Here is a 26,200-nt window from a genome sequence, read left to right on the forward strand (position 1 = left end):
AATTTTAAATGAAATTTTAGAACCTGAAAAGTGTTAGTGCTAACACAGAAGTGTATCAACATGTTGTATTGCATTTCTTCTCATGTATTTCAATTTCTTCTAATTTTTTTTTTAAAGACAAATCAAATTTATTATTTAATCAGATATTAACGTTCTGCAGGTTATTGCCAAAGAAGAATTAAATGATTTGCTATGGTTAAATTTCTAGTTTAATTGTTATGGTAATTTACTCCTGGTCTGTTTTTAATTGAAGTGGAAGCATCTAATCAAATTATTCACAAATTTAACCGCGATTGTATTGAATAACAATTTGCTATGAAAAAAAAAAAACGTATTGTGTCCTTAAAATTTTTGAAATGGGTTTATTGCTTATCAATAAAATATAAAACATGGCTGGTCATCGACTCTAAGTCTTGAAGTGCTAAAATAAAGAGTATGCATGTGCAATGATGCTATCTTTTATCAGAACCATGTTGCAGCACATTTACATATGCTTGTGTAGTGGAATGAGGAAGCCATGTTAACAACTTGCATTATCAATCAATGTTCTGGGGATGCGTTTTACTGCCGGATGCACGCAAGTTGCTTCAGGTGTGCTGTCAATTCGTTTTAATTGAAATTTCGTTGTCAAGATCCATGCGCAATGTGTGCAACTAATTCATTTACATATCAATTAATATGCAAACTACTTTAGACTCATCAATACATGCAAAATGGAAAACTAATTAGCACTGCCTAAAAGTATGCAACAAAATTTTAAACTGAGCTCATAAAGTTCGTTGCCTAAGTCTTTTGATTTAAGGGGCTTTAATATGACAGCCTAGAAGTATGTAAGTTTTCTTTTAATGATTTATTTGTTTTAGTGGCGCACACATACACATGTGATTATTAAAGATGAACTCCATTGACCTCTCGCTGTCATAGTTGTGACGAATTGTCTTCGAATGAATTTCGACGCTCGTTTCAGCACTTGTTCTGATTTATAAATTGGAAGTACAACCTAAATATTTCCTAGCTTCACTTTTAGAAATTGCAAATAGTATTGAATCCTATGTTACGGTATTAAATGCAAATAACATATTGTTCTTTATGTTAATTGAAACTAATTAACTATATATAAATATTAGAACTGAGCAGCAAGTCACGAAAACCATATGTGATTTATTCACGCTTGATTTTTAACAAGCTGAGAACCTATAAATTATTTACAATAGAAATTAATGTAAAATAGCATGTCGGATCTTAATAGGCTTATATCACATTTTATAAATTCATTAACTATTCAACACTTACTTAAATCGATTGTAATATAGATTGAGCTACCAGATTTAGGACGCTAATCAAGATTTACTAAGTTGGCAATACTTTTAACCATAGCAAATAAATGCAAGTACTGATAAAATAATTGTAATTTTATATTTGGTAAACATAAAAATATTCACATTATGAATTGTGTTAATAACTCTTAATTTCTTAGTTAGGCGTAATTTTCTTTTTCTACTACAAATCCACGATTTTCTTTTGTTTACTTTTTTAAGTTATTCGTTTGACAGTTTCAGACCTAACAACATAGCAGACGCTTTTAAAATGCAACTTGTAAAGCGGCTTTAGTAATAAATATTAGGCTCGTGAGTTAGACAAAAAAGAGTCTCCATTAATAGCCCAGATTCAGATCATATTGCAGAAGGTCGGCGGCATTTTAAAAATGCAAATTGAAATTAATTAATTTAGTTTGGTGATCTTAATTATATTAGACGTTTGTCTTTCGGTGTGGTGTAAAAATTAGCATCAACTGAGACACACACAAGATACACACACACAGAGTAACCTTCAAAATAAAAATTTATTGATTTGCCGTTGATTTTTTTGGATTTTGATTCGCGTTAGTGTCCAACAAATTTGCTTTCCGCTAATTGATAAAAATGTATGTAGATGCACAGCTTTCGTTATGTACCTTTTAATTACAAAGAAAACAAAATGTAAAAACACGTTTAGCAAAAGCAAAAACAGCAAAAAAGGTTTGCAAATTTCGTTAATGATGATGCAAAATGAATGTGAAGGTCGTGCGGCTTCGACTTCGACTTCGACTTCATCTTGGGCTTCAACCATAGTGCGTAACGTTGCTTGGCTGTAGATATTAGCAGAAGCAAAGAAGACCACGGAAAAAACCGGGTTGGCATCCAGTTTTAATATAATATATAAAACAACTCTTGCGTCAGACTTTTCATTTCGTTTTAGGCCCAGAACGCGTTATGCTAATAATTAACTGATAGTATATTTTAGCTATTATTAGCCTATTACCTATTGTATAGTTTTTTATAACAAGCTAAATGGATAATTTATTAGTTTTGTTCAGCTTAAAGTTTATTGTCTTTGTTTTTTTGTTTTGTTTTGTGTTTGTTTGTTTTTGAGAATGTTCAGTAAAATGCAAAGGTCTTTTCTGCTCGTTGCACTATTTAGGCCACTAGCTTAAAGCTGGGATGGTAGCCTGTTTCATCAGCTGTGAAACTAATCTCGTATTTCTTGCCATCGGGTGCAGTCCAGCTGGTGGAACCCTTTACAGCCAGTACTCCTTCTGCGTCACCTTCGCCTGGCTTGAGAACACCTTCCTCGTCACGTGTTATGCCATTGCTCGTTTCATAGCTGTCAATGTTATACATTAGTTTAGTTTGTTTATGCCATGATCAATGCATTGTCACTCCACTCACGCAAATGAGTATTTGTCCACACCGTTGTTTTCACTCTCCAAGCGCACTGTCTCCGCTTGTGCATCATCGGCGGGCAATGCTTGACTAATGCCCAACAGCAGACAGATCGAAAGCAGCACAGCACAAAACTTCATCTTTGGGTTACACTTGACTGCACTATACTGGAATTCTAGCCATAGCGCAATTAGCTTTTATAGGCGACTAGTGCTAAAAGTTCTGAAAGCAAACGAAAATAAACAATGATGCGACTCTTAATGATAAAATTCAAAAAACATATAAAAAAAACACCATTCTCATGCATTTTAATTACACATTAACACTTTTGTTTTTTTTTTGCAAACTTTTATTATCGTGTTTCTCTCTCTCTCTCTCGCTCGGAATATAATAAAAGCAAAAGTTTACTAAAAATTAAAAGCAATGCTAAATTCATGACCCTCATTATATCCAGAAATAAACTTCGATAATTATATGATTTTTTTTTTTTTAATTTTATTTAATTAAACTTCGTTTTATTCTTATATATAAGATTATTATTGAGGTGCCACTGGAAGATGAGCGCCTTGTGGTTGGAAACCATTCTCATCAGCGATGTAAGAAACTGAGTACACAACATTATCAGGGCCAGTATATTGGTATTGTCCCCTCACACTGATGGCCTCATTCTCGGAACCAGCATTCTTGAGTTGACCCTGCTCTTGTGCAGAAATTCCATTGGATGTCTCATAACTGAAATGAAATACATATTAAATATTTAAGATGTATAATGGTTAAATCCAATTAATTCTTAGCAGTGATGGACTGTAACTTGAATTAATACAGTGTTATTTTAATGGACGAGTTCTTACCCATATTTGAATCCATCAGTACCAATGTTGTCTGCATCATATCGCAGAACTTGCGCATCGGCATCGGGATTAACTGAAGCAGCGTTGATCAAGGAAGCGAACAGAAGGGCGCACACGGCGAAGACGGTAGTTTTGAACAGCATTTTGAGAGATTTCGCGTCACGAAGTTGTCACTATTAGGAGCAAACTTATTATGTGACGATTTAAACAGATCTCGAGCATTTTATAGTTGGACTACAGACACACATACAACGAGAGCAACACTCACACACTCATCAAGACGCACGCGCTTTTAAGATAATCATAACAAAACACCTTTGAATTATATAATTATTGACTTTGCTCTGAAGATGCAAATGAATGCGTATCAACCCACACACACACTCACACACACACTCAATATATTTATGTAGATGTATGCAAATTGAAAAGGTTTTTTTTAATTAAACACGCCAAAGAGTTGTAAGCATTAGCTGAGCACTCAAATCGTATTTGGATTGGCCCTCGAGCCTTATCAATTTATTGCTGTGGTGAACGTGTTTGAACACGAACGTGAAGATGACGATGCGCGTAATGGGTAAGTGATAATCAAATGTGCTTACAAATATTTACGTAGTCGCGCATCTCTGATGTGATTTCTGTGGCATTAGGTCAATGGCTCAGCTTACGTACACACCAAAAATGATGATGGTAAAACACAAGAGAAAAAAACATAAATCATCTTTAAATAAATATGGCTCGAATAATAAATTTGTTATTGCAGTGAAGTTTATTATGTGATCCGATTTATTAATAATATTAATAAGTTTATTTACATTTTACCTAATAAGGCAAGATTCATTAGGGAATGAACCTTTCGGAATCAAGAATATTGTCATATTTCGAAATATTTTCGCCAAATTATCATTTGTTATGTTATTGTTTATCATAACTTTTTCAAAAGTATATAAAAGGCAGAAGGAGGCATCTCCAAACCTATAAATTATACATATTCAGCGTCAATAGCCGAGACGATATAGTTAGTTTATCGGCCTATCTGTCTGTCCGATTTAAACTCTGGATTTTAGATACTATGAGAGTTGGAAATAAAATTTATAATTTTTCTTATATGCTTGCAGGTAAATTTTGTCTTAACATTTTGGCACGCCTATTTTCGCTTCGCATAGTATTTAAGATTCCGGAAAATTTGATTGCGATCAGATAAAAATTGTATAAGTTATTTAAAAACTTTTCGTGTACTCAATATTCGACCTACAGGGTCCTAGCTCATATTGTCTTATGCCTTTTGTATAAATATAATAGATATTCATATTCATATTCAACTAGTTATAATAGATGACAAGACCTTTGTAAAAGTTTGTCTGTAAGGCTTGTAAGTTTTAATTTTGTTTAGCTGAAATTCTTACCATAGTTTTATAACTAATGTTTTCATTTAACTATAATCCTCTTGGGTGATCATCTATGAATCTTATCCACATGTGCGATTTTTGCTTGTAAAGTAAAGGTTCATAAATATATACACGCATGTAGTATTATGATACTCGACCAAAATATGGCTATGAGTGGTGGATCAATTGAAAAGTGAAATATTTTATAACTTCTGGACGTAGTAAATTGATAATTAGCTATAGATATAGGAAATCAGCATTTATTATATCAGCTCAACTTTATTTTTTTTCTTATATATAAGATTATTATTGAGGTGCCACTGGAAGATGAGCGCCTTGTGGTTGGAAACCATTCTCATCAGCGACGTAAGAAACTGAGTAGACAACACCATCATTGCCTGTAAATTGGAATTGTCCCCTCACACTGATGCTCTCATTCTCGGCACCAGCGTTTACAACTTGACCTTCTTGTTGAGCAGAAATGCCGTTGGATGTCTCATAACTGAAATGAAATACACATTGAATATTTCAGATGTATAATAGTTAATTCTTAGACTGCACAACGAATTAATACATTGTTATTTTAATTGACGAGTTCTTACCCATATTTGTATCCATCAGTACCAATGTTGTCGAAATCATTTCGCACAACTGTCGCCTCTCCATCGGAACTAACTGGAGCTGCGTTGATCAAGGAAGCGAACAGAAGGGCGCACACGGCGAAGACGGTAGTTTTGAACAGCATTTTGAGAGATTTCGCGTCACGAAGTTGTCAGTATTAGGAGCAAACTTATTGTGTGACGATTTTAAAATAGCTTAACCCTTTTATAGTCCAAAATGTTCAAAACGTTCACAAATATATTCAAACTTGCGGCAAGCTTAGTCACACGCAAACTTAAGATAAAACCAACAAAACACCAATGCATATTAAACTGCTTTAATTTTGAAAATGGAAATAAATAAATTTAGAAAATGTTAATATATTTATGTATATTAAGTTAATACGATTAAGTTTAAAAGCATGTATGTAAATCAAGTATATGTCGATCAAATTTTAAACAAGTAAATATTCTATCCTCCTAATATTTTCTGTATTATTCACACATTATAATTAAGAATTGAAAGAGAGAGTAACTTAAGAATAAAGCAATTACCAATGAAAATATATATTACTATATTCAGTATATATAAATTTCACTTTCTTACGCATCTACGCCTATATATTAGGAAGTTTTTTTCGGCAACACCTTCACGCATCAACACCAGGAAATAATCAAGACAATGAATGCATAAAATATATTTAATATAATATAATAGCTATTTTATGGTATTTCTGTAAATACTTGTTAAATAAAAAGAACAATGCCAGAGTTGTTTTATTTGTGTGACACACTTAAGTTAAGGATGGGCAAATTAACCTTCAGAAAGTCCAAAGATAGCCTATACGAAGACGACGAGGGTGGGTGCAACTTGTCATCTCGCTGTCTCTTTCTCAGTGAACAAGCTGATGACCTTAGTCAACATAAAACAAAAATAAAAAATAAAAAGATTCAACGTAAAAACTGAACCTGCTAAGTTGACTGAGCTGCCGACAACTTGGCTACGTTTTACAGAGCGTATGCGTAATGTATCGCTTAGCTGCTGGCTGAGATGGCATCAATCATTCGAATGGCAAAAAAACATCAAGCAAGTCCCAGTCTCCGAATTGGCTTAGATAATCCCACGAGCATGTTTGATTATTTTGCAGTTACGATTGATAAATGAGTTGTTCGGCCGAAAAGATGCGCCACTAATTGATCAACAATGACTCGATTGCGTTTGCACTAGTTTGCCCTTTTGGCTTTTTCATCAATTGTCGTTGTTGCTGTCGTTGTTGATTTGTTGTTGTTATTATAGTAGGCTGTTGTCGGTTATGTGTGGTTCTCACTTTCGTTGCCGTCTTCAGCAAACGTGTTTATTGAACCGGTTCGGCCCTGGCCAGCTGACTGTGTTAAAACAATAAGATGCTCTCGGACAACGATGAAGTCCGCGGGTTGTCTAAATAAATTTGAACTTTGCATTTTGTTCATCAACTCTTGATGCATTTAGATACAACTTTGAATGAGTATTGCATTGAAGTGGTTGAAGATTTATAATTGAATTAAAATTTATTCATTAAACCACAATAAGGGATAAAGAATAGTATTAGAAAAGCCAAAGTCCAGTCTCTCTATTATATATCTGCAAGTAACTTTGAATCTACCCTCGTTTTGTATAAACCAATAAAATCGTATTATAAATTAGCATATTACATATGCTAATTGAATGTTTGAAGCATCAGAATATATTTGGTGGGTGCAAATTTATGGCAGCACATTATCAATTCCATACGAATGCATATTTAGCATATCATCTATCACGTGCTCAACGCATTCCAGACATTTCCTTAAGTTTCACGCAGTCAAATCTGTCATGAGATTAAGCCGAGTTCAAAGACTTGTTAAGTAAGATTATTATACTGCATGCATTTCTCACGCTCAATATAATTTTTGTGATCGGATATTTAAATCGTACAGAAATAAACTAGAATTATAAATATGAATAGATGATTTTGGGTTAACATTTGAATAGCATTAAGTTTGATATCTTTATTATATTACTTATTCTATAAAGCTATTAAGAAATGAATAAAAAACGAAATGCTAATACATACAACAGATATGACCAACTTTTTTGCTGCACTTGAGCCAATTACTCACACAACTGACCCCATTTCAGAGGCGATCTGTAGACGTGTATGTCTTAATAGCAACTCATGTTGTGCGTCTCATTTTACTTTTTTTTTTGTGATTTCTTGGGTGAGGTCTGGGCACAATCAATCAAAGACAATTGCCATCAGCTATAAACCCACAACGGCAATAGCAACAGCAGCAGTTAAGTAATAAAGGTTGGCCACAGGAAACAAAACAACAACAACAACCACAACTAAAAAAACAAAAGTTCAAAATGTTGAAGAAATAAAAAACGGGTTTAGGGGTACCTTAATTGTAATGTGCACTTTTTTTTCTCTCTTTTTCTTGATTTTTGCCATCTTTTGCAGGAGCCAAAAGTCGAGGTGCGTGGTATAAATTGGCCACGAAGTTAACGTTTTGCATGCATTGATCGTCAGTTCCTTGAACGCACTACAAGTCCGCAAAGTTAAGCATAATGAAGTACACAGTTGCTATTGTCGCCATCGCCTTCGCCAGCTTGGCCATTGCTGTCAATGGAGCACCAGCAACAGCTGGGCAACAAGAAGCTCAGGTTGTCCGCTACGATTCCGATGTACAGCCCGAGGGCTATAAGTTTGCGTGAGTAAATCTTACGGCTACACTGCCTACCAACTGACTGTGTCAAGGTCACCATATTAAACTGGTTTGTGTTTTTGTTTTTCTCTTTCTTTCTTCATTATTCCATCGTTCTTTGCCATGCATCTGTCATCTGAACATGCGCAGCGTGGAGACAAGCGATGGCAAATCACATCAGGAGGAGGGTCAACTGAAGCATGTGGGCACCGATCATGAGGCGATTGCAGTGCGTGGCTTCTACACATATTTGGGCGATGATGGCCAGACCTACACCGTCAACTATGTGGCCGATGAAAACGGTTACCAGCCAGAAGGTGAACATCTGCCGCGTGCTGTTCAATAAGCATTTTAAGCAGATGAAACACAGATACATATGTTAACTATGTTTAAGACTTTTCTAAATTTACAATCAAACAAAAATAAAAAAGCAATTTGATATAAAAAAAAGTTCAATCTTCATTGATTATTAGTATTATATTATTGAAAAAACAGTATATTTGGAATGAGTCCGTGGTGTTAAGGCCCAAGAATAAACATAAACTAGGGGAAAACAGCAATCGATTGTACTCGACTTAGAGAAAGTGATTTTTAATATGGTTCTAATGTTTATTTCAGTATTATTTCAGTATATTGATTTGGTATATTTTCACCATATATAGATACATATATTGCAATGGTTTGCTTTTATTGGACATCGAAAACGGGTAAAAATGTACCGAATGAAATACCAAAAATACTGAAATATTATATATATATGTATATATATCAGTATATAGATTTGGTATATTTTCGCCATATATACATATACTGCGAAAGTTTGCTTTTATTAAAAATCGGAAACGGAAATGTACCGAATAAAAATACCAAAAATACTGAAATATACCGAAATATATATAAGGTATATAAATATACTGTTAAAATATATTATAAAATTGTAAAATGCCGTAAAAACTGTAAATGTGAAAAGTTTTTGCCGACATCTTTGCCAGACAGGCGAAGTATTAAAAACTCATTGGTATTTATATGCAAAAACAAACAATTTATTAATTACTTAATATAGTTATTTAAACTGTGGGTGCAATGGGAATATCCTCGCTCTCGGGCTGGTAACCGTTGACACCGGCATGATAGTTGACAGTATGAACCTTGCCTTCAGGGTCGGGATAAGTGTATCTTCCATTAACTTCCAAAGCTTCATCATCGGTTCCTGCGTTGGTCAGTTGACCAGCTGACTCAATCTCAGTGCCATCGGACAGTTTCAGACTAAAGCATCAAAAACAATAATTAATAACTTTTAGTTATCAATGAAATCAGGTAACTTACTTTGATTTGAATGCGTTGGGTTCAACATCCGAACTCTGCTCCACAATAACAGTTTTGTCATCGCTTGGGGCTGCGATGGCCAGAGCGAAGAGTGCGACTAGGACGATAAGGAACTTCATGTTTGTATTAACTGTAGCGCTTGAGACTTCAGAGTTAACTCTGCATTTTTGGAGCAGATAGCTCAGTATTTATAGACAAAATGTGGTTTAATTAGCACTCTTAAAAATTAGTATACTAGTTTAGTGCTAACAAAATTATAAAATTGATAAATCGAATTAATATGTCATCTCTAAAATATATTATGAACAAATGTGACAGAAAATAATTGGAAATGAGAAAGTGCTTATTGGGCTACTTATAAACTGATATTAGAAAGTAAAAGTCTACTCCAAATGAATTAAAAAATATGAATGTATTAAACCTATTTGTAATATGTTTGATCAGCAATAAATTTCCTTTTTTTTTGTTTTTTTTTCGACTAGCTGAATTAGCGTCTCAATGATAATAAAAGTGTTTTAATTTCAAAACGTTTTACACCTTAATGCACCAATATATTATTTCCAGCCGTGGACTCTGCAATCCATTTCGCTAATTTTATTAAGGCTCTAAAAACTTTTGTATTAAATGTAAATTTACTTATTACCCATTGTTTTAATTTGATAACATTCCACTTATAATCGAGTGGCATACTTTTAGGCAGTGAAACTTCAATTGCTTGAACAAGATGTATTTTTATATTTATTTATCTATTGTTGTTGTATTGCTTTGATACAGCAGGTGATAAACTTTTGTGTTGAGTGATGATCTTATGGCAGTGATAAGAAGATATATTAAAGTCCACCTGTCTGTGGTGAATTACCTAAATTTAATAAAAATTAGTTAAATCTTAAGATAAAGTATTAGGATACTTTCTAAGTTCTTATACTTCTTTTTGAAATTTTGCTGATTATTGAATTTTGAAACAGTGACAATCTGGCTTTAAATTTTTTAAGCTGTGAAATGTACAATCTATGGAACAAGCTGAACGTAGTGGAGCGTCCCTTAAATTTCGATATTGTGTAGTCAAATTTTTTTTTTATGTTTACTAAATAAATATTCATTTGACAATATTTTTCAATACGATAGATTTACATTGTGTTCGACACCCACTCTTATAAGTAGCCTCAACAGCACTTGGAGCTTTGAATGGAGCTTCCGGTAAAACATCAAATAAAATTAAAAGAGGGCGAAACAAATATTTAAAACTTTTTTGCAGTATTTCGGGTTTGTTTTCATTGATGTTTTGTTGTGTTGGCTTGTGGCTGTAGGGTAAACCAGCTTTGAGCGGCATTTGAATTTGAGTATGAGTACTGGGGAATACGAAATTGGTGTTTTTTATACGCATACTCGATTGTATATCCAAATTTTATATTGAATCGTTTGATTGATTCACGAAAAATGCAAATTCGTGGCATCGGCAGCACAATGATTATGGCAATCATTATGAAGATGAGATATTTCCTATAAACATCAGTGATTTGTTTGCCTTAGAAGTTTTTGTTATTATCGATTATTTTTTTGTTTTTGCTGTTGTTGTTGCTATTATTGTTTTGTATTTAATATTTTGTTGCTGTGGTTTTTGTTGTTTTTACCGTGATGCGCGACCTGTTGGTACGTTTTTCAAGCCAATTTGTTAGCTTATGCGTTTGGCATGTAATTAGTCATTTTTATTTTAGACAAAATTTTCTTCAATGTCCAATGTTTTGCGGCTATAAAAAGCGCCTGGTCAGCTAAAACAGACATCAGAAATCAAGCAACGTGCAACAACACAGTTCACAGTTCACACAGTTTATTCGGAAGCCCAATCGGACTAAAAATCAAAAACAATCAAAATGAAGTGCGCAATTGCTATCGTTTTCGCTGCCATGCTCTCTGTGATCCTTGCTGCCCCATTGGACGACAGTGCCAATGCGCAAATCCTTCGTCAGGAATCCGATGTCCAGCCCAATGGCTACAAGTTCTCGTAAGCAGCTCACATTATCCATACTCCATGCGTACACACTTTATAATCATTCGATTACTCGCTTTCCTAGGTGGGAGACAACCGATGGCCAGAAGCACGATGAGGAGGGAACTCTGACCAACCCTGGTGCTGAGAACGAATCGATCGCTGTCCGTGGCTCATACTCCTTCACCGCTGATGACGGTCAGGTCTACACTGTCAACTACATTGCCGATGAGAATGGCTTCCAGCCACAGGGTGCCCATTTGCCCAATGCGTCGAACTAATTAATTATTTCCTTAACGCAATTCACAAACCAAGAGCTGTTCTAGAAGTTGATTAGTAAATAAACGACAAGCAAGCATAATTTAACACCGTTTATTCTGGGATCTCAACAGGTCTTTATCAAACGCTACACACCAATGGAAGTCATGCATATTTATCAGCAATCTGCTTGGGCATTTTAATACGAACATTTTTATTGTGTGTCTGTCTTTGAACGAACACATAATGCATTCAGTTGTAACTCTACCCGCTACTCCTATTGTCTAATAGTATAACTGAAATAGGATGGCCATGTCCGACCCAATAAACTATATTTTATTGATCAACATCAGCAGCAGGCACAATATGCTAGCTAACTTTGTCTATTGTGATGTGAAGTAATAGGAGCTATTGGTATTTTGGTTAGAATGCTTTATATGATAGAACACATATTTACAATAGTAATACAAATACGATCGCACAATTTAGTCTGAGTAGTAGTTGTGAGTCAGTAGCGGGTACAAAAATTATGAATTTTAGCAAAACTCTATGCCAAATTGAAAAGCTGTATCATATTGGATGTTTCTGTTAACTAAATTTGATTTATATCACTTACAGAATCATGTTGATGACATTATTAGATATTCTGAAGATGTTCACAGCACAAAACAAGTAATTTGAATATTGAATTCTCTAAAAATAGGTATCATTCTGTATTGTTTTAGCTGTGAGTGTTACATACATAACATATATAATATAAAAATTTGATAATTTACCAATTTATTTTGAAAATCTGACTAACTGATCTATTATATAAGAAAGACATTGTCAATAGGTTGTTTGGTAATGTCATAACGGTTTCTTTATTGATTTTTGACGACGATTTTAACATAGTTAGCATTGTCCGATTTAAGTGCTATATGTATCGTTGTCTTCGATGATTCTCTGTCATTTTGATGGTAACTTGTATATGCCTCTCCTAAAGAAGTCCTTGTCCCTACGGCGATTCGATATTCACAATCCTCCCTTGAACTCAATTTTTGTCCATCGAAAAAATTTTTCATGGCCAAAAACAGATGGTAGCCGCTTGGGGCAATATCCGGACTATAAGGTGGATGCATTAACACTTCCCAACCAAGCTCCCGTAGCTTGTGACGCGTCACCAAATATGTATGGGGCCTGGCGTTGTCATGATAGAACACAACGCCCTTACGATTCACCATGGCTGGCCGCTTCTGTTCAGGGCAACACTTCATAATGGATAATTCCTCTGATATACCACCATACACTCAGCAACACCTTCTGAGCCGTCAGTCCTGGCTTTGCCACCGTTTGAGACGACTCACCGTGCTTCGACCAGGATCTTTTACGCTTTATATTGTCATATGTAATCCATTTTTCATTACCAGTGACTAACCGATCCGGAAATGAGTCGAGTTTATTACGGTACAAAGATTCGCAGATTGATACACGGTCGAAAAGGTTTTTTTTGGTATAACTCATGGGGCACCCATACATCGAGCTTTTTTGTTACATTTTTCGACTTTAAATGCCAATGGATGGTTTTCGTGCTTAGTTGCAGCTCCTCTGCGATGGTTCTAATAGTCACATGATGATCTCGATCCACTATTTCCATGATTTTATCCGTATCAACGGTCACTGTTCGTCCGGAGGGCTTGGGTGTTTCGGTATCAAAATTGGCACTTCGGAATCGCCTAAACCACTGTTCGGCGGTTTGAATCGAAAGTTTGTTATCTCCTAAAACAGCAATAATCTGAATGCGAGATTCCGCAGCAGTTTTTCCCTGTGCGAAATAAAATTTCAAAATTGCCCGAATTTCTGCGTTTGTGAACTCCATTTTAATCGATTGTAATTTTTTAACGTGGAAGCTCATGTAAACAAACTATATATTTAAACTCAAAATGCTATCTTCTATCTCCTAGGGATATCCACATTCAGTAAGAGTCCTTTCTTCTATGTCCAGTTTCTGACCTGCCATCAGAAGTTTCCTACTTTTTATTTGTTGTACTATTAGGTAGAATAGAACAATTTTTATATCTGAATCCTAAAATATGGAGCTTAAAAAAAGAGGTTTTTTTTTAATAAACAATGATTTTATTAGTTAATTTGAAATTTAAACTGAAGGAGCCACTGGCAAATGAGCACCCTGAGGCTGGAAACCGTTCTCATCGGCGATGTATGTCACTTCGTATATCACACCATCGTCACCAATGAATTTGTATGATCCTGTGACAGAAATACCCTCGTTATCAGCTCCTAAGTTCTTAACCACACCTTGTTCATCGTGGGAAGCACCATCAGAGTTTTCATAACTGAAACAAAAAAAATATTAGCGAGTGCTTAATTGCAAAACAGGATATAAATTACCCAAATTTGTAACTTTCGGGTCCAACTTCAGAGGCCAATCTCAAGTTTTGGACTTCAGCAGGCGCTGCCAAAGCCAGAGCGAAGAGGGCGACGAAAACGATGAGGAACTTCATGTTTAGATAGAGTGTAGTGCGTTTGAGATTTCAAAGGTGACTATACAATTTAGGGCTAATTCACAGCCTATTTATAGTAGATTTTCTGTGGTCCATTTTGCATAACAAAAAAGATGCCGACTAACTGGTTTGCTGCTGAACTTGTCAAGCCAAAAACTGCAAAAGTCCAAATCACAATTGACTTTATAGCAAAATGAATATTAATGTAAACTTAAAATAAACTATGGATGTCGCCAAGTAGCCGCTATAGGCCTACGTCTATAAATTGGCTCTCTGACGTCTTTGAGTTTCATGAGTTTTTATTACATATATATGTATATTTTTCAAGAACAAAAATATATGTAAAAAAAACACTTTTGATTTTTAGATATGTTAATGTATTATAAGATAAACTGGTTTACTATATATTTGGACTAAACATTTGTAGTTCTTCTGTTTCGCTTAACTGCTTAGTGGTGAGAACCATTTAAATGATAATATGGATGTCTTTCGAGTTTTTGGTTTACAATTCTTTATTCAGTCTGCGTTCCTCTCACATATCTTTACTGCCTGTTAGTCTTAGTTATGTATAAACATATTAACAAAAAATAAAACAAAACAAAAATTTGGGCTTGATGAACCATCAACAAGAACAGCTAGGAGTCTTGATAGCAAGGATCTCTACTAATTACGATAACGAGTTTGAAAGTTTATTGTGCGTAAATATCATTTAAATATAATATACCAAATTTATACACCAGAATAATATCGAAATATACCTATGTATATTAAATCAATATATTATTCAAAATAAACCATAAATGTCGTGGTTAATCGATTAAACTATCAAACATATCAATATTTTTCAGTATTATTCTTAAAGTATTCTATAATGATATACAAAGGAAGTACTGAAATAAACAGAAGGCTTTTTAATATAGAGTACAATCTTTATTAAATTTTTAGGAATCAGCATTACAATTTTGCCCGCTCTTTGTTTTTTTTTTTAATTTTCTTATATGTATTAATACAATATCGATTTGCATGTCGATTTTAAATTGCCGTCATTCTCAGCTAAAAGGACTAAATCCTTTTTTGAGCCATCCATTGCTATGAAATACAGAAATGAACAGCTTAAGTATTCATACGAGTAAACAAATCACTTGTCACATATGGAATCCGGAACTATATCAATATTAATAGTTATAAAATTCAATTTAATAATTATTAAAACACAATTATATTTGTTCAACAATCAATTTATTCTTAATATATAGATGATATTTAACCCTAGAGGTTGGGAGGACCTTGGCCCTCTGGCTGGAATCCATTTTTATCGGCAATATAAGTGGTCGTATGAGTTTTACCCTCAGAGTCCACCCATGAAAAACTTCCATTAACGGAAGGATTAGATTCATCTACAACTACGGAAGGAGGAGATTCATCTCCACCTTCACCTTCAGATTTCATTTCGGTTCCATCAACTATTTCGTAACTATAATATACACAGATTAGCATATATATTTCAACTTTATTATAAAGTAGCTTACGAAAAAATGATGCCATCGACTGGTTTACTATCGTATCGTAGTATCGTATCGTTCAGAGGAAGAGCCATAACTTGTGGCGCGTTTGAAAGTTCAAAGGTAACTATACATTTTTGGGTTGATCCACCGAGTATTTATACCAAAAGTTTATGGTTAATTAACATGATGGAAAAAGGGAAAACTAGTTTAAATGATGAAAAACAAAATCACAACTCGAACGTAAATAAAACGAATAGTAATACGGCTTAAATAAAATTAATTCATACCAAAATACATTTGTAAACAAGTTTGTTTGATGACTTTTAGAATACATTTTTTAATATAATGCATAATTTATTTAAATTTTCTATTAATTTGAAATTTTACCATAAATCACAACATTTGCTAATCTTTTAGAAATCATAAAGAATTTTATTATTGGTGTATAAAACTAGCTCAAAAATTTTGCTTGCTCTTCGATTTATTCAATTTTCTTATATGTATTAATACAATATCGATTTCCATGTGAATTTTAAATTGCCGCCATTCTCAGCTAAAAGGACTAATATCCTTTTTTTTCAGTCATCTTCTGCTGCGGAATACGGAAATGAACAGCTTAAGTATTCTTATACAAATCGCTTGTCACATATGGAATCCGAAACTATATCAATATTAATAGTTTCAAAATTCAAGTTCAAAATTATTAAAACACAATTATATTTGTTCAACAATCCATTTATTCTTAATTTAAAGTTGCTATTTAAGCAACGGGGGCAACGGGAATATCGTCACTAATTGGCTGGTATCCATTTTCATCGGCAATGTAGGTGACCAAATGAGATAGACCCTCATCGTCCAACCATGAATAACTGCCCCTAACGGAAAGAGATGGCTCCTCTCCAACTTGCTTAAGTTCACCTTCAGCCTTGATGTTGGTACCATCACTTGTTTCTAGACTATAACATACAATGATTAGTACACATATGTATGTTAATGTTTATATAAAGTAACTTACGCATGTTTAAAGCTTTCGGGTCCAACATCGGATTCCGAGCGAAGGACTTGCACTTCAGCTGGGGCAGGTGGGGCAGCCAAAGCCACGGCGAAAAGAGCAACGAAGACAATGAGGAACTTCATATTTTTGATAATGTGTAGCGCGTTTGAGACTTCAAAGGTAACTATACATTTTTGGGTTGATCCACCGAGTATTTATACAAAAACTTTATGGTTATTAATATGATCGAATAAGGGAAAACTAGTTTCGAGCAAAATAAATTATGAAAAACATAATCACAGCTCGAACGTAAATAAAACGAATAGTAATACGGCTTAAATAAAATTAATTCATACCAAAATACATTTGTAAGAAGGTTTGCTCGATGACTTTTAGAATACATTTTTTTAATATAATGCATAATTTATTTTAATTTTCTGCAAAAGTACTTTTTGACTATTACTTTAAAAATTTAGCATAGAGCACAATTTTTGCTAAACTTTTAGGAATCATAAAGAATTTTATTATTGTTGTATAAAACTAGCTTTAAAATTTTGCTTGCTCTTCGATTTATTCAATTTTCTGGGGCGGATGTGGACGTCACAAATATCTAATAAATTATATGTCTATCTAAGTTCATATTGACAGACAGACATACATATCGCTATAAAAATGGCAGCCATTAAGAAAAGAAATTCATGTTTTCGCAGAAAATAACCCATTAAAGTCTCAGAATTTATTTTTAAGACTAACAGCAACAAATCTTGTGTTAATTTCACTCTAAGTGGATGCTACAGCAGTGTTTGCTTATAATTTTAATAATTGGGATTCAAATAAATTCCATGTTTTCATCTTGATCTGTATAGCACTACATAGTTGGTTGAAGCCATAATGGTGACTAGTGATGATAGTAAGAGCACAGTGAAGATGTCATTTTGAAGAATCCCGGAACTTCACTCTTTTGGTTGGCAACGATGTCATTACTTACACTCTGATAAAGGATCCTATTGCTTAAAGTAATAAAGAAAAGGCATTGATATCTAATAATCGAAATTAATTTTTAATACGAGTAACAATAATAATGCACGACACTAACTTCACTGACTGACTGACTGACTGACTGACTGATGCACAGCACTTTACTTACAACCCCTAAAAATGGTCAATTATGTGTTCACTCTACTTGGGTATATGCGCACCCTCGGGCTGGAATCCATTCTCGTCGGCCACAAAGTTAATGGTGTAGGTCTGTCCATCGGGTGCCACCCAGCTGACGGATCCGCGAACGGAAAGCGATTCGTTCTCGGTGCCAGCGTTATTGAGGACCGCCTCCTCGGTGCGTGTGGTGCCATCGCTTAGCTTATAGCTGAACTTGTAGCCACCAATACCAATGTTATCCGACTCGTATTCCACAACTTCCACATCATTCTGAGGCCGTGCGCTGCAGGAAACGGCAGCCAGAGCAATCAAACCAGCGACTATTATCTGTTGTGTTTGTGATGGCACAGATTAAGATTTGGTGATTACTTTTATATATTCCTTTGCCATCTAACTATTTACCAATTTCATCCTGTCAAGTGTTCTGTGGAGCGTTCAACTGCGTTTAGATAGACTCACGAAGATGCAATGTGGCAAATGAAGCGTCTTCGTTCAATTTATACCGCGTTCACGGATTTTGCAAACGTCATAAATTTTGCACAATTGTGGAAGAAGACTAACGTGGCTCTGGCGGTCGTCCGGTAATGTATTTAATTTACCACCAGTGCAACAACAACAACAACAATAACAACTAACAACAGCCTCAAAGTCGCTGCGACAAGTAACATTTAACGCGAATTTGTGCAGCGACATCGCAGATCCAATGCAGATTTTGGCATAACAACTATATAATGCTGTTGGTAAAACATTTGAAAATAAATAAAACACTTAAATTTTGTCATATATAATAAAATTCTTAATTTCGATGATTTTCTATTTAATGGTATAATTTTTTTTTTATATCTTTTTGTATTTCAATATATAAAAAATAAATATAAATTATTCGAATTAAAATGATGCTCAAAATCATTATGTTTCTCTTTTCAAACATATATTTTCTAATACTTTTTTCTATTTCAATAAAATAAAATAAAATGAAATATATAATTTTAATTTAGTTGCAATATTTGAATGCCCTTAATTGTTTCATTATTTATTCACATTTAGAATACAAAGTGTGTACGAAATTCTATATGCATTCTACTTGTCCCCGAATATCTGTTTAATGCATGCGTAAATAGTTAGTTTGACTTTTGTACAATATGTAAACACTTTACTAGTTGATGGTTTATGGCATAAGTTTTGCGGCGTCCAATGAGTTTTAATATTTATTTTAGACATATCAACTTATAGTACTATGCATATGCAAGTTAAGACCCTCATTAAAGAACCACAAAAGCGCTGACAACCGCAAGAGGGCCGCAAGTTCATTTCAAGTCCGAAATTCTTCCATACTCCGTACAATAGCTGCAAGTCGACGAGACGCGATGCGACGTTGGCTATTGGCAATCGGAGAAACCAGCGAATCTGACTTTTGACATATGCAACGGCCTTTGCAACGTTCGATTGATGTTTGTAGTTTGTAGTTTGTAGTCGGTAGACTGTAAACTGTAGTTTCTAATAACACAGCAGCAGCAACAGCAGCATAGCAACCGAAACTCTCACATACGAATATACATATGTAAGTTCATAGTCAGCGTCAGCATTTAGTATTTTTGTCTATTTTGTTTATTCCACCTTCGATGACCGCTACGAGTCGAAGAAGCTGCAAATTGTCGAGCCAGTCGATCAGGTTAACGCTTAAGCCACTGCTGAAGAATATATATGTTTGCCTTTGACATAATGTCAAATGTGTAAATGTGGTTATATTAGTATGATTTCAGGCTGATATTAATAGACATCAATATCGATTTGTGTTTGGATTTTAAATTATCACTATCCTCAACTAACATCCTTTTCTTCTGCTGCGGAATACGGAAATGAACAGTTTAAGTATTCACAAACTTAATGCTTGTCATATATGCAATCATATCAATATTAATACTTATAAAATTGTAGCTAAAAATTATTAAAACACAATTATATATGTTCAACAATCCATTTATTCTTAATTTAAAGTTTCTATTTAAACAACGGGGGCAACGGGAATATCGTCACTAATTGGCTGGTATCCATTTTCATCGGCAACATAGGTGACCAAATGAGCTAGACCCTCAGGGTCCAGATATGAGAAGCTTCCCCTAACGGAAATAGCAGATTCCTCTCCAACTGGCTTAAGTTCACCTGCAGCCTCGATTTTGGTTCCATCACTTTGTTCCAGGCTATAACATTCAATGATTAGTACACATATTTTAATGTTTATATAAAGTAACTTACGCATGGCTAAAGCTTTCGGGTCCAACCTCGGATTCCGAGCGAAGGACTTGCACATCCGATGCAGGTGGGGCAGCCAAAGCCACGGCGAAAAGAGCAACGAAGACAATGAGGAACTTCATATTTTTGATAATGTGTAGCGCGTTTGAGACTTCAAAGGTAACTATACATTTTTGGGTTGATCCACCGAGTATTTATACCAAAAGTTTATGGTTAATTAACATGATCGAAAAAGGGAAAACTAGTTTAGAGCAAAATAAATGATGAAAAAAAATCACCGCTCGAACGTAAATAAAACGAATAGTAATACAGCTTAAATAAAATTAAATCTTACCGAAATATATTTATAAGAAAGTTCGCACGTTAACTTTTAAGAACATATTTGTTGAATATAATACATGATTTAATTTTTTCTTCTGCAAAAGTACTTGATGACCGGTGAAACTTTTTTATGTGGAGAATCCGTATCATTTTAAATATATGTAGTTTTGCATCTCAAATATAAAATAAATCTTTTGATACAAATAAAGAGATTCTACACTTCAATAATACAATGAAATTAAATATGTTGTAAGCATTCAATAAACAATTTATATTATAGAAATATACAACAATTTGTGCTAGACATATGCAATACATTAAGAATAAATGATTGCCATGATTATAACACATTCTACCCAATTAGTAATTAGGTATCATTAATTAGATATTATTATTTGACATCCTTGTATGTTTTATTGGTTTAATTGCCTTTTAATGTGTCACATACATACATATATCTATTAATTAACATACATATATTTCGTGTGTTCCGATGTCCTTTTAAGCATATACATATATACCATATTTACTTTGTCTTTTTCACTGTCCCTTTTAATTTAAGCCTAAAGCAATGCAGAAAGAGGGAGAGAGAGAGAGAGCGAGATAATCGCAGAAGAGTCTTCAAATTTATTATGAGACTCGCATGTTCAAGGTCAGCGCCACTGTCTGGCCAACTGGCTTGGTGCCCGGTTGTCGTCACAGCTGCCGCTTCTGCTGTTGGTGCTGTTGCTGCTGCCTCAGCTTTAGCTTCTTTTTCAGCCTCAGCCTCTACTTCAGCCTCCGCCTCTTCGTCTGCTTCAGCTGTAGCCTCTCCACCAAATACTACCGCTGACGTCTATACGCACACTTCACCTTTGCCATCCCAGACATATCGCCGCAATACCGGTTATTTGGATGGTCACCGACATCTTTTTCGATTTTACATCTTATTATGGCACGACTTAAGCACCATAGTCTTTGACGGGCCAGTAAAATTAGCACTTGAATGATAATGGCAATGTTTTAATATCAAGTTTTTTCCACACTCATACCACTTCATACCTAATTTAATCCAAGAACACTCGATTTGTATTAAATTACATATGTATATGCTCATGGTGAATCGTACAGCTTCAATGTGTTGAATGAGGCAAATGTAATACAACTCATATCAGCGTCATTTGTTCAGATTTATTGCGATAATTCAAAATACACATTTAATACCAGAATAATTAAGATAACACTAAAACTGGTTATTCGTATGTCATAATGCTTGCACCTTTAGATAACTTCAATTTTTATTGCATACTTTTAGGCTGCGTTTATTAATAACAGTTGCTTACTGTTGCTCGCTGTGGTTAACGAAAACTGGAACACAAAAGATGGTTACTGGTAACTTTTGAACTATAAATAACTAGCATACATAACAACTGAAGCACTAAAATTACGGAGGTAATACTTTGATTTGCGAGTATATATTTTTCTTTTTTCATATTATTAATTTCGGCAGATATGAAGTAATTACTGAAGTCTAAATTAATTAACGTGGAAACTTGCACTTGGTAATAAACAATTTCAAAATAATATGTACATATTTACATACTTAATTCTCAGATACATGTTACACGATAAAAAGGAAAATGAAAAAATCGAAAATATTTATACTATATCTATAAAATAGCTCTGTTGAGCAGATAAGTTGGGTTGAAAGCAAATCAAATTAATCCACATTCATAAATCGATCATCGTATTAAAAACGCACGGAATTTTGGCGCAAGAAAATACGAGCGAGTATCAACTATAAATTTACTACATTGATTTCACACTCTTTAAAAAAAAGGTATAAAATATTGCATAAGTGCTAGCTTTTTTTTGACGGTATTTATTGTTGAGTAATATAATTAAATCATTTTGAAATGATATAACATAAAATCTTAACCTATACTTAGCATAAGTTCATTCCTAACAGGTTGGGGCGTTAAGCAAAATTCGAGGATTTCCAGTAAATGTCTTTAAATATGTTATAGTACAATCGATTAAACTGAAGATCAACCAGCCAACGAAGAAAGGGATTTTGGTGAGAGTTTACGATTTTTAAGGCCCGGACGACGCGAGGGTCGAGCATTGCGATCAAAGTTATTTGCATTTTGCACGTCCTCATTCGCAGATCTGTCATGAAGCAACTCTCCCACCTCATCGCGATGTGTGCCATTGGGCAAGGTATAACTGAAATCGAATTGATTGATTAGTTGCTCGTTCAATACTATAACTATTGTCTCAAATGGTTTTACCCAAACTCGTAGCCTCCACGCGTTGGTATGTAGCTGAATTGCTCAATCACCACATCTCCCAGTTGGATGTCCAGTACTGTGCCAGGTGCATATGAGGCTGAAGCACAATTCTTTGCCTCCCACTGAGCACATACTAGTAACAACATTAGATACTTCACACATTTTAGTTTAGTTTTCCAGCCTCCCACAAATGGCTTGCAGTTGTCCATGATTGTCAATAGACCCAACCGTCGACGAACACAGCTAGCGAAAGATTGAAGACTCGAAGTCTGCCGAAATAGCGACCCAGAGACACAGAGATGGGAGCAAAACAAGCCCCGTGGGCCACGCATTACGAATATGAATGTTACTTTGTGGCTAAAACAAAAAAAAAAAAAACTGCTGAGTAACCCCGAGGTGCAGGTAACACGATTGCTTCACCTGCTGTCGTTGTATTCGTTTTGGATTTGCATAAGGAAAGCAGATAAAGAAAACACACAACTTTACAGATGGCGTTTTACATGCTAACCCCCGCCAAAGCTGAAACTCATTAAAACGATCGTAAAAGGAACGCAACTATTTAAATGCCCTATGCATAATCATTGGTGAAGATCGATGGAGATAATGGAGACCACGTAAAAATGTTTGATGAGCTTATTTAAAAAATCTTAAAATGTCAATGAAAGTAATATTAAATGTAAATTTATGTACATACATATATGTACATTAATGTCTCAAGTAGCGTGATAAAAGTTAAGCATCTACGGAAATACCCTAAAAATACTCTATCATTCATTTCGATTTTTATTGGGCTCAAAACAAGCCCATAAATCAAACTGATCTTCAAGCTAGGTCTTGAGATTGCAGCTTTAAGCTTAGTGAGCTTGCGTTTTGAGCTTAGCTGTGATTTTTTACCGCAAGAGTTGTGCTTAAAGCTCTGAGTCATTCAGTTTGTAAGTTTCGTCCAAATGACAGCTTTTTTAACACTTAAAACAATTTTTTGAAAAGAACAAACTTTGAATTTTTACTTTTCGTTAAATTATAGTGAACATTTTTTACTTTTCAGTACACTTTTATTTTTTTAATCTCGTTGATTTTCATTTATATTTAAATTACTTTGATTTTTTGTAATCACAATGATTTAAAGTTAATCCTTGGTTGAATGCACCTTATGCGCTGTCACATAAGGCTGGAAACCTTTTTTTATTCGCCTTATAAAAGACCTGATACTCATAGCCATCGTCGGATATATAACTGTAACCACCTCGAATCTCAATTGGCTTCGTTGTTTGTGGCTCCTCGGTCGTATTTCCATCAGTTGTCACTGTAACGTTGTAGCTGACATCCTCTGATCTCTTATAACCATTGTCCATCTCAAAACTGAACATAAGAACAGTTTAGAATTCATTTCTTTTAATTATTACACTTTACTTACTCAAAGTGTCGGGAATGTTTTCGCTCCTCCGGTAAAGGTGATGCCAATATTACAGGCAGTAAGAATACTGAGACTAACAGGAGAATTTGTGGCAACTGTACAAGAAGAACGAGAAATAAATTAACTAAGAATGAAGTAAACAAAATTAACCAACAACAATTACTAACGACTTTCATTGCTCTGGAGTTTAATGGATTTCTTGGCGTTGAAAGAACTTTATTCTTATGTGTGAAGAAGCTCTGTTCGGCTTCGTTTCTAAATCTCTACTGAAACACCTCCGGCTGAGATGAGCAAAGCAGCCGAAATAAGTCAAAAAGATAATGAAAACAAATACATAACTGAATATCCACTGAGCCAGATTGCGTCATAGTTTATGGCACAACTTTTAGTTCTAAGCATCGAAAGCAGACAGAAACAAGAACAAGAACAATAACAAGAACAACTAGAACAAAAACAAAAGCAACACGAACGAGAACATGAGAAGAAAGCTAACTACAAAAATGTTGAAGCGAGTTCTTATTAACTTTAATCAACATTGTCTGAAGCGTCTACAAATGCGAAAGATGCGAAATATTTTAACTTTTCGTTTAATTCCCCAAGGTCTAAACAATAAACATTTAGCAACAAACAAGTATTCTTTGATTGTTCTAACAAAAAAAATGAAATTGCAAAAGCTTACTTTAGTTTTGCAATTCAGTTTCGACTAAAGGCCATATAACCAAAATACAATCGGTTGAATTCAGAAATTATTCATACATAATATAGACTGCTGCTTGGAAACAAATTAATTTAAGGATGGAATTATAATATATAGTAAGAAAAAGTCAGAAAAGGAAAGATAAATTTACGAAGTTATAAAAAATGCATGTTGGCATTTCTTTCTGATTTATATACTAAATATTTTTTCTGCATAAAAAATGATGCTGAAATTGGCAATTCAGATGCAAAGCATATGCCAGTTCTGATTAAATAGTGAGCCATCGAACAGTTGTTGAAATTCCCGCGAATTAAATACAGGCTGTCAATGCAAATAATTTATCAAACGCGTTTGACTTAAAATGTTGATTTAAGCGTGCTGAAGAACTTAATCGGATGCAACCCTCGCTCGCTACCTTTTCATCCCGACGCGTCGTCCAGTTTGTTAATTCAGTAATTGACAAAAATGGCAATTAGATCGTCGCGCTCTGTCAAAATGCACTTTATGAAATTTTTGTGCTGGAAATTTCAACTCATCAAATGCGGGCGCGAAATATGTGCAATGGGTGCGTGGCGAAATGACCATGAAGAAAGATCTATGGATAGAGATATGGATATGGATATTTAGAGAATGAAAATCATGTGGATATGATGAAGAGGGTGTAACCGACAATTGTTGGTTTAGGCAGCCGGTGCAGTGCTTGGTGGTTAGTTGGTAGGTTGGTAAGTTGGTAAAGTTGGTTGCCTGGTTGGCTTGGTGGTTGCTGGCTGTAAAGGCGAGCGAAGCGGCAACAGCTGACGGCTGACATCGAAACAGGTTCAAAAATCCACACAGCGCCTGGGAAGACGTCAGCTGCGCGCCAGCACATTACAAGTAGGACAAGCTGCAAACAACATTGCCATTAGGCATTGCCAGGGATGTCCTTGCCAGCATGCCTGGCTGCCTGCCACCCCGATGCAGCAATATTAGCGTCATCAGCGGCTGGCACAAGTTGCCAGAGAATTGGCAAAAAGTTAATAGACGATTGACTAAAGCCGACAACGTCGCTGTCCTGTTAGGCCAGCGGCTTAACACCCCCTTTGAGGACAGGCAAAGTGCATTAGAAATGGACACGAGGGGTTGCTGTTGCAGGTGTTGCCTGTGCCGTGCCTGATCCTTAGCTCTCCTTTGGCTTGCTGAAAATTGCCATTGAATTAGAAATTTTGTTTGTGGCCTGCCCGGTTTTGTTGTCTTTACCGATTAGTCTCAGGCA

The 26,200-nt window shown here is 34.7% G+C and overlaps 11 protein-coding genes across 11 annotated transcripts; 2 read left to right on the forward strand and 9 right to left on the reverse strand.

Moving 5' to 3' along the window:
• Nucleotides 1–2,342: 2,342 nt before the first annotated feature.
• On the reverse strand, nt 2,343–2,874 carry LOC132790674 (endocuticle structural glycoprotein ABD-5). The gene is made up of 2 exons (XM_060799302.1): nt 2,709–2,874; nt 2,343–2,643 (listed from the first exon to the last, which is right to left on the reverse strand). Exons 1-2 carry the CDS (start codon nt 2,840–2,842, stop codon nt 2,457–2,459), a joined length of 321 nt encoding a protein of 106 aa, XP_060655285.1. The 5' UTR covers nt 2,843–2,874; the 3' UTR covers nt 2,343–2,456.
• Nucleotides 2,875–3,238: 364 nt separating this feature from the next.
• LOC132791184 (flexible cuticle protein 12-like) lies at nt 3,239–3,770 on the reverse strand. Its single transcript, XM_060800018.1, has 2 exons — nt 3,554–3,770; nt 3,239–3,434 (listed from the first exon to the last, which is right to left on the reverse strand). The coding sequence occupies exons 1-2, from the start codon at nt 3,694–3,696 to the stop codon at nt 3,239–3,241; spliced, it is 339 nt and encodes a 112-aa protein (XP_060656001.1). The 5' UTR covers nt 3,697–3,770.
• Nucleotides 3,771–5,187: 1,417 nt separating this feature from the next.
• On the reverse strand, nt 5,188–9,761 carry LOC132788298 (uncharacterized). Its single transcript, XM_060795630.1, has 4 exons — nt 9,591–9,761; nt 9,338–9,530; nt 5,544–5,710; nt 5,188–5,443 (listed from the first exon to the last, which is right to left on the reverse strand). Exons 1-4 carry the CDS (start codon nt 9,707–9,709, stop codon nt 5,248–5,250), a joined length of 675 nt encoding a protein of 224 aa, XP_060651613.1. The 5' UTR covers nt 9,710–9,761; the 3' UTR covers nt 5,188–5,247.
• Nucleotides 8,073–8,699, forward strand: LOC132790063 (larval cuticle protein 65Ag1-like). Its single transcript, XM_060798494.1, has 2 exons — nt 8,073–8,270; nt 8,415–8,699. Exons 1-2 carry the CDS (start codon nt 8,128–8,130, stop codon nt 8,608–8,610), a joined length of 339 nt encoding a protein of 112 aa, XP_060654477.1. The 5' UTR covers nt 8,073–8,127; the 3' UTR covers nt 8,611–8,699.
• A 1,601-nt stretch (nt 9,762–11,362) lies between the features above and the next one.
• Nucleotides 11,363–11,930, forward strand: LOC132791323 (larval cuticle protein 65Ag1-like). Its single transcript, XM_060800194.1, has 2 exons — nt 11,363–11,592; nt 11,663–11,930. The coding sequence occupies exons 1-2, from the start codon at nt 11,462–11,464 to the stop codon at nt 11,856–11,858; spliced, it is 327 nt and encodes a 108-aa protein (XP_060656177.1). The 5' UTR covers nt 11,363–11,461; the 3' UTR covers nt 11,859–11,930.
• A 2,039-nt stretch (nt 11,931–13,969) lies between these two features.
• Nucleotides 13,970–14,358, reverse strand: LOC132791714 (larval cuticle protein 65Ag1-like). The gene is made up of 2 exons (XM_060800744.1): nt 14,224–14,358; nt 13,970–14,168 (listed from the first exon to the last, which is right to left on the reverse strand). The coding sequence occupies exons 1-2, from the start codon at nt 14,334–14,336 to the stop codon at nt 13,970–13,972; spliced, it is 312 nt and encodes a 103-aa protein (XP_060656727.1). The 5' UTR covers nt 14,337–14,358.
• Nucleotides 14,359–16,569: 2,211 nt separating this feature from the next.
• Nucleotides 16,570–17,008, reverse strand: LOC132792637 (larval cuticle protein 65Ag1-like). The gene is made up of 2 exons (XM_060802073.1): nt 16,857–17,008; nt 16,570–16,797 (listed from the first exon to the last, which is right to left on the reverse strand). Exons 1-2 carry the CDS (start codon nt 16,976–16,978, stop codon nt 16,602–16,604), a joined length of 318 nt encoding a protein of 105 aa, XP_060658056.1. The 5' UTR covers nt 16,979–17,008; the 3' UTR covers nt 16,570–16,601.
• An 866-nt stretch (nt 17,009–17,874) lies between these two features.
• Nucleotides 17,875–18,493, reverse strand: LOC132790393 (endocuticle structural protein SgAbd-6-like). The gene is made up of 2 exons (XM_060798891.1): nt 18,396–18,493; nt 17,875–18,320 (listed from the first exon to the last, which is right to left on the reverse strand). Exons 1-2 carry the CDS (start codon nt 18,402–18,404, stop codon nt 18,015–18,017), a joined length of 315 nt encoding a protein of 104 aa, XP_060654874.1. The 5' UTR covers nt 18,405–18,493; the 3' UTR covers nt 17,875–18,014.
• A 1,459-nt stretch (nt 18,494–19,952) lies between these two features.
• Nucleotides 19,953–20,419, reverse strand: LOC132790394 (larval cuticle protein 65Ag1-like). The gene is made up of 2 exons (XM_060798892.1): nt 20,250–20,419; nt 19,953–20,194 (listed from the first exon to the last, which is right to left on the reverse strand). The coding sequence occupies exons 1-2, from the start codon at nt 20,366–20,368 to the stop codon at nt 19,999–20,001; spliced, it is 315 nt and encodes a 104-aa protein (XP_060654875.1). The 5' UTR covers nt 20,369–20,419; the 3' UTR covers nt 19,953–19,998.
• Nucleotides 20,420–22,528: 2,109 nt separating this feature from the next.
• Nucleotides 22,529–23,074, reverse strand: LOC132793727 (uncharacterized). Its single transcript, XM_060803783.1, has 2 exons — nt 22,838–23,074; nt 22,529–22,772 (listed from the first exon to the last, which is right to left on the reverse strand). Exons 1-2 carry the CDS (start codon nt 23,044–23,046, stop codon nt 22,595–22,597), a joined length of 387 nt encoding a protein of 128 aa, XP_060659766.1. The 5' UTR covers nt 23,047–23,074; the 3' UTR covers nt 22,529–22,594.
• Nucleotides 23,075–23,907: 833 nt separating this feature from the next.
• On the reverse strand, nt 23,908–24,527 carry LOC132792889 (larval cuticle protein 65Ag1). Its single transcript, XM_060802414.1, has 3 exons — nt 24,419–24,527; nt 24,252–24,346; nt 23,908–24,196 (listed from the first exon to the last, which is right to left on the reverse strand). Exons 1-3 carry the CDS (start codon nt 24,425–24,427, stop codon nt 23,986–23,988), a joined length of 315 nt encoding a protein of 104 aa, XP_060658397.1. The 5' UTR covers nt 24,428–24,527; the 3' UTR covers nt 23,908–23,985.
• Between the last annotated feature and the right edge of the window lie 1,673 nt (nt 24,528–26,200).

Source organism: Drosophila nasuta, chromosome 3 (genome assembly GCF_023558535.2).
Source record: "Drosophila nasuta strain 15112-1781.00 chromosome 3, ASM2355853v1, whole genome shotgun sequence".
Lineage (NCBI taxonomy): Eukaryota > Metazoa > Arthropoda > Insecta > Diptera > Drosophilidae > Drosophila > Drosophila nasuta.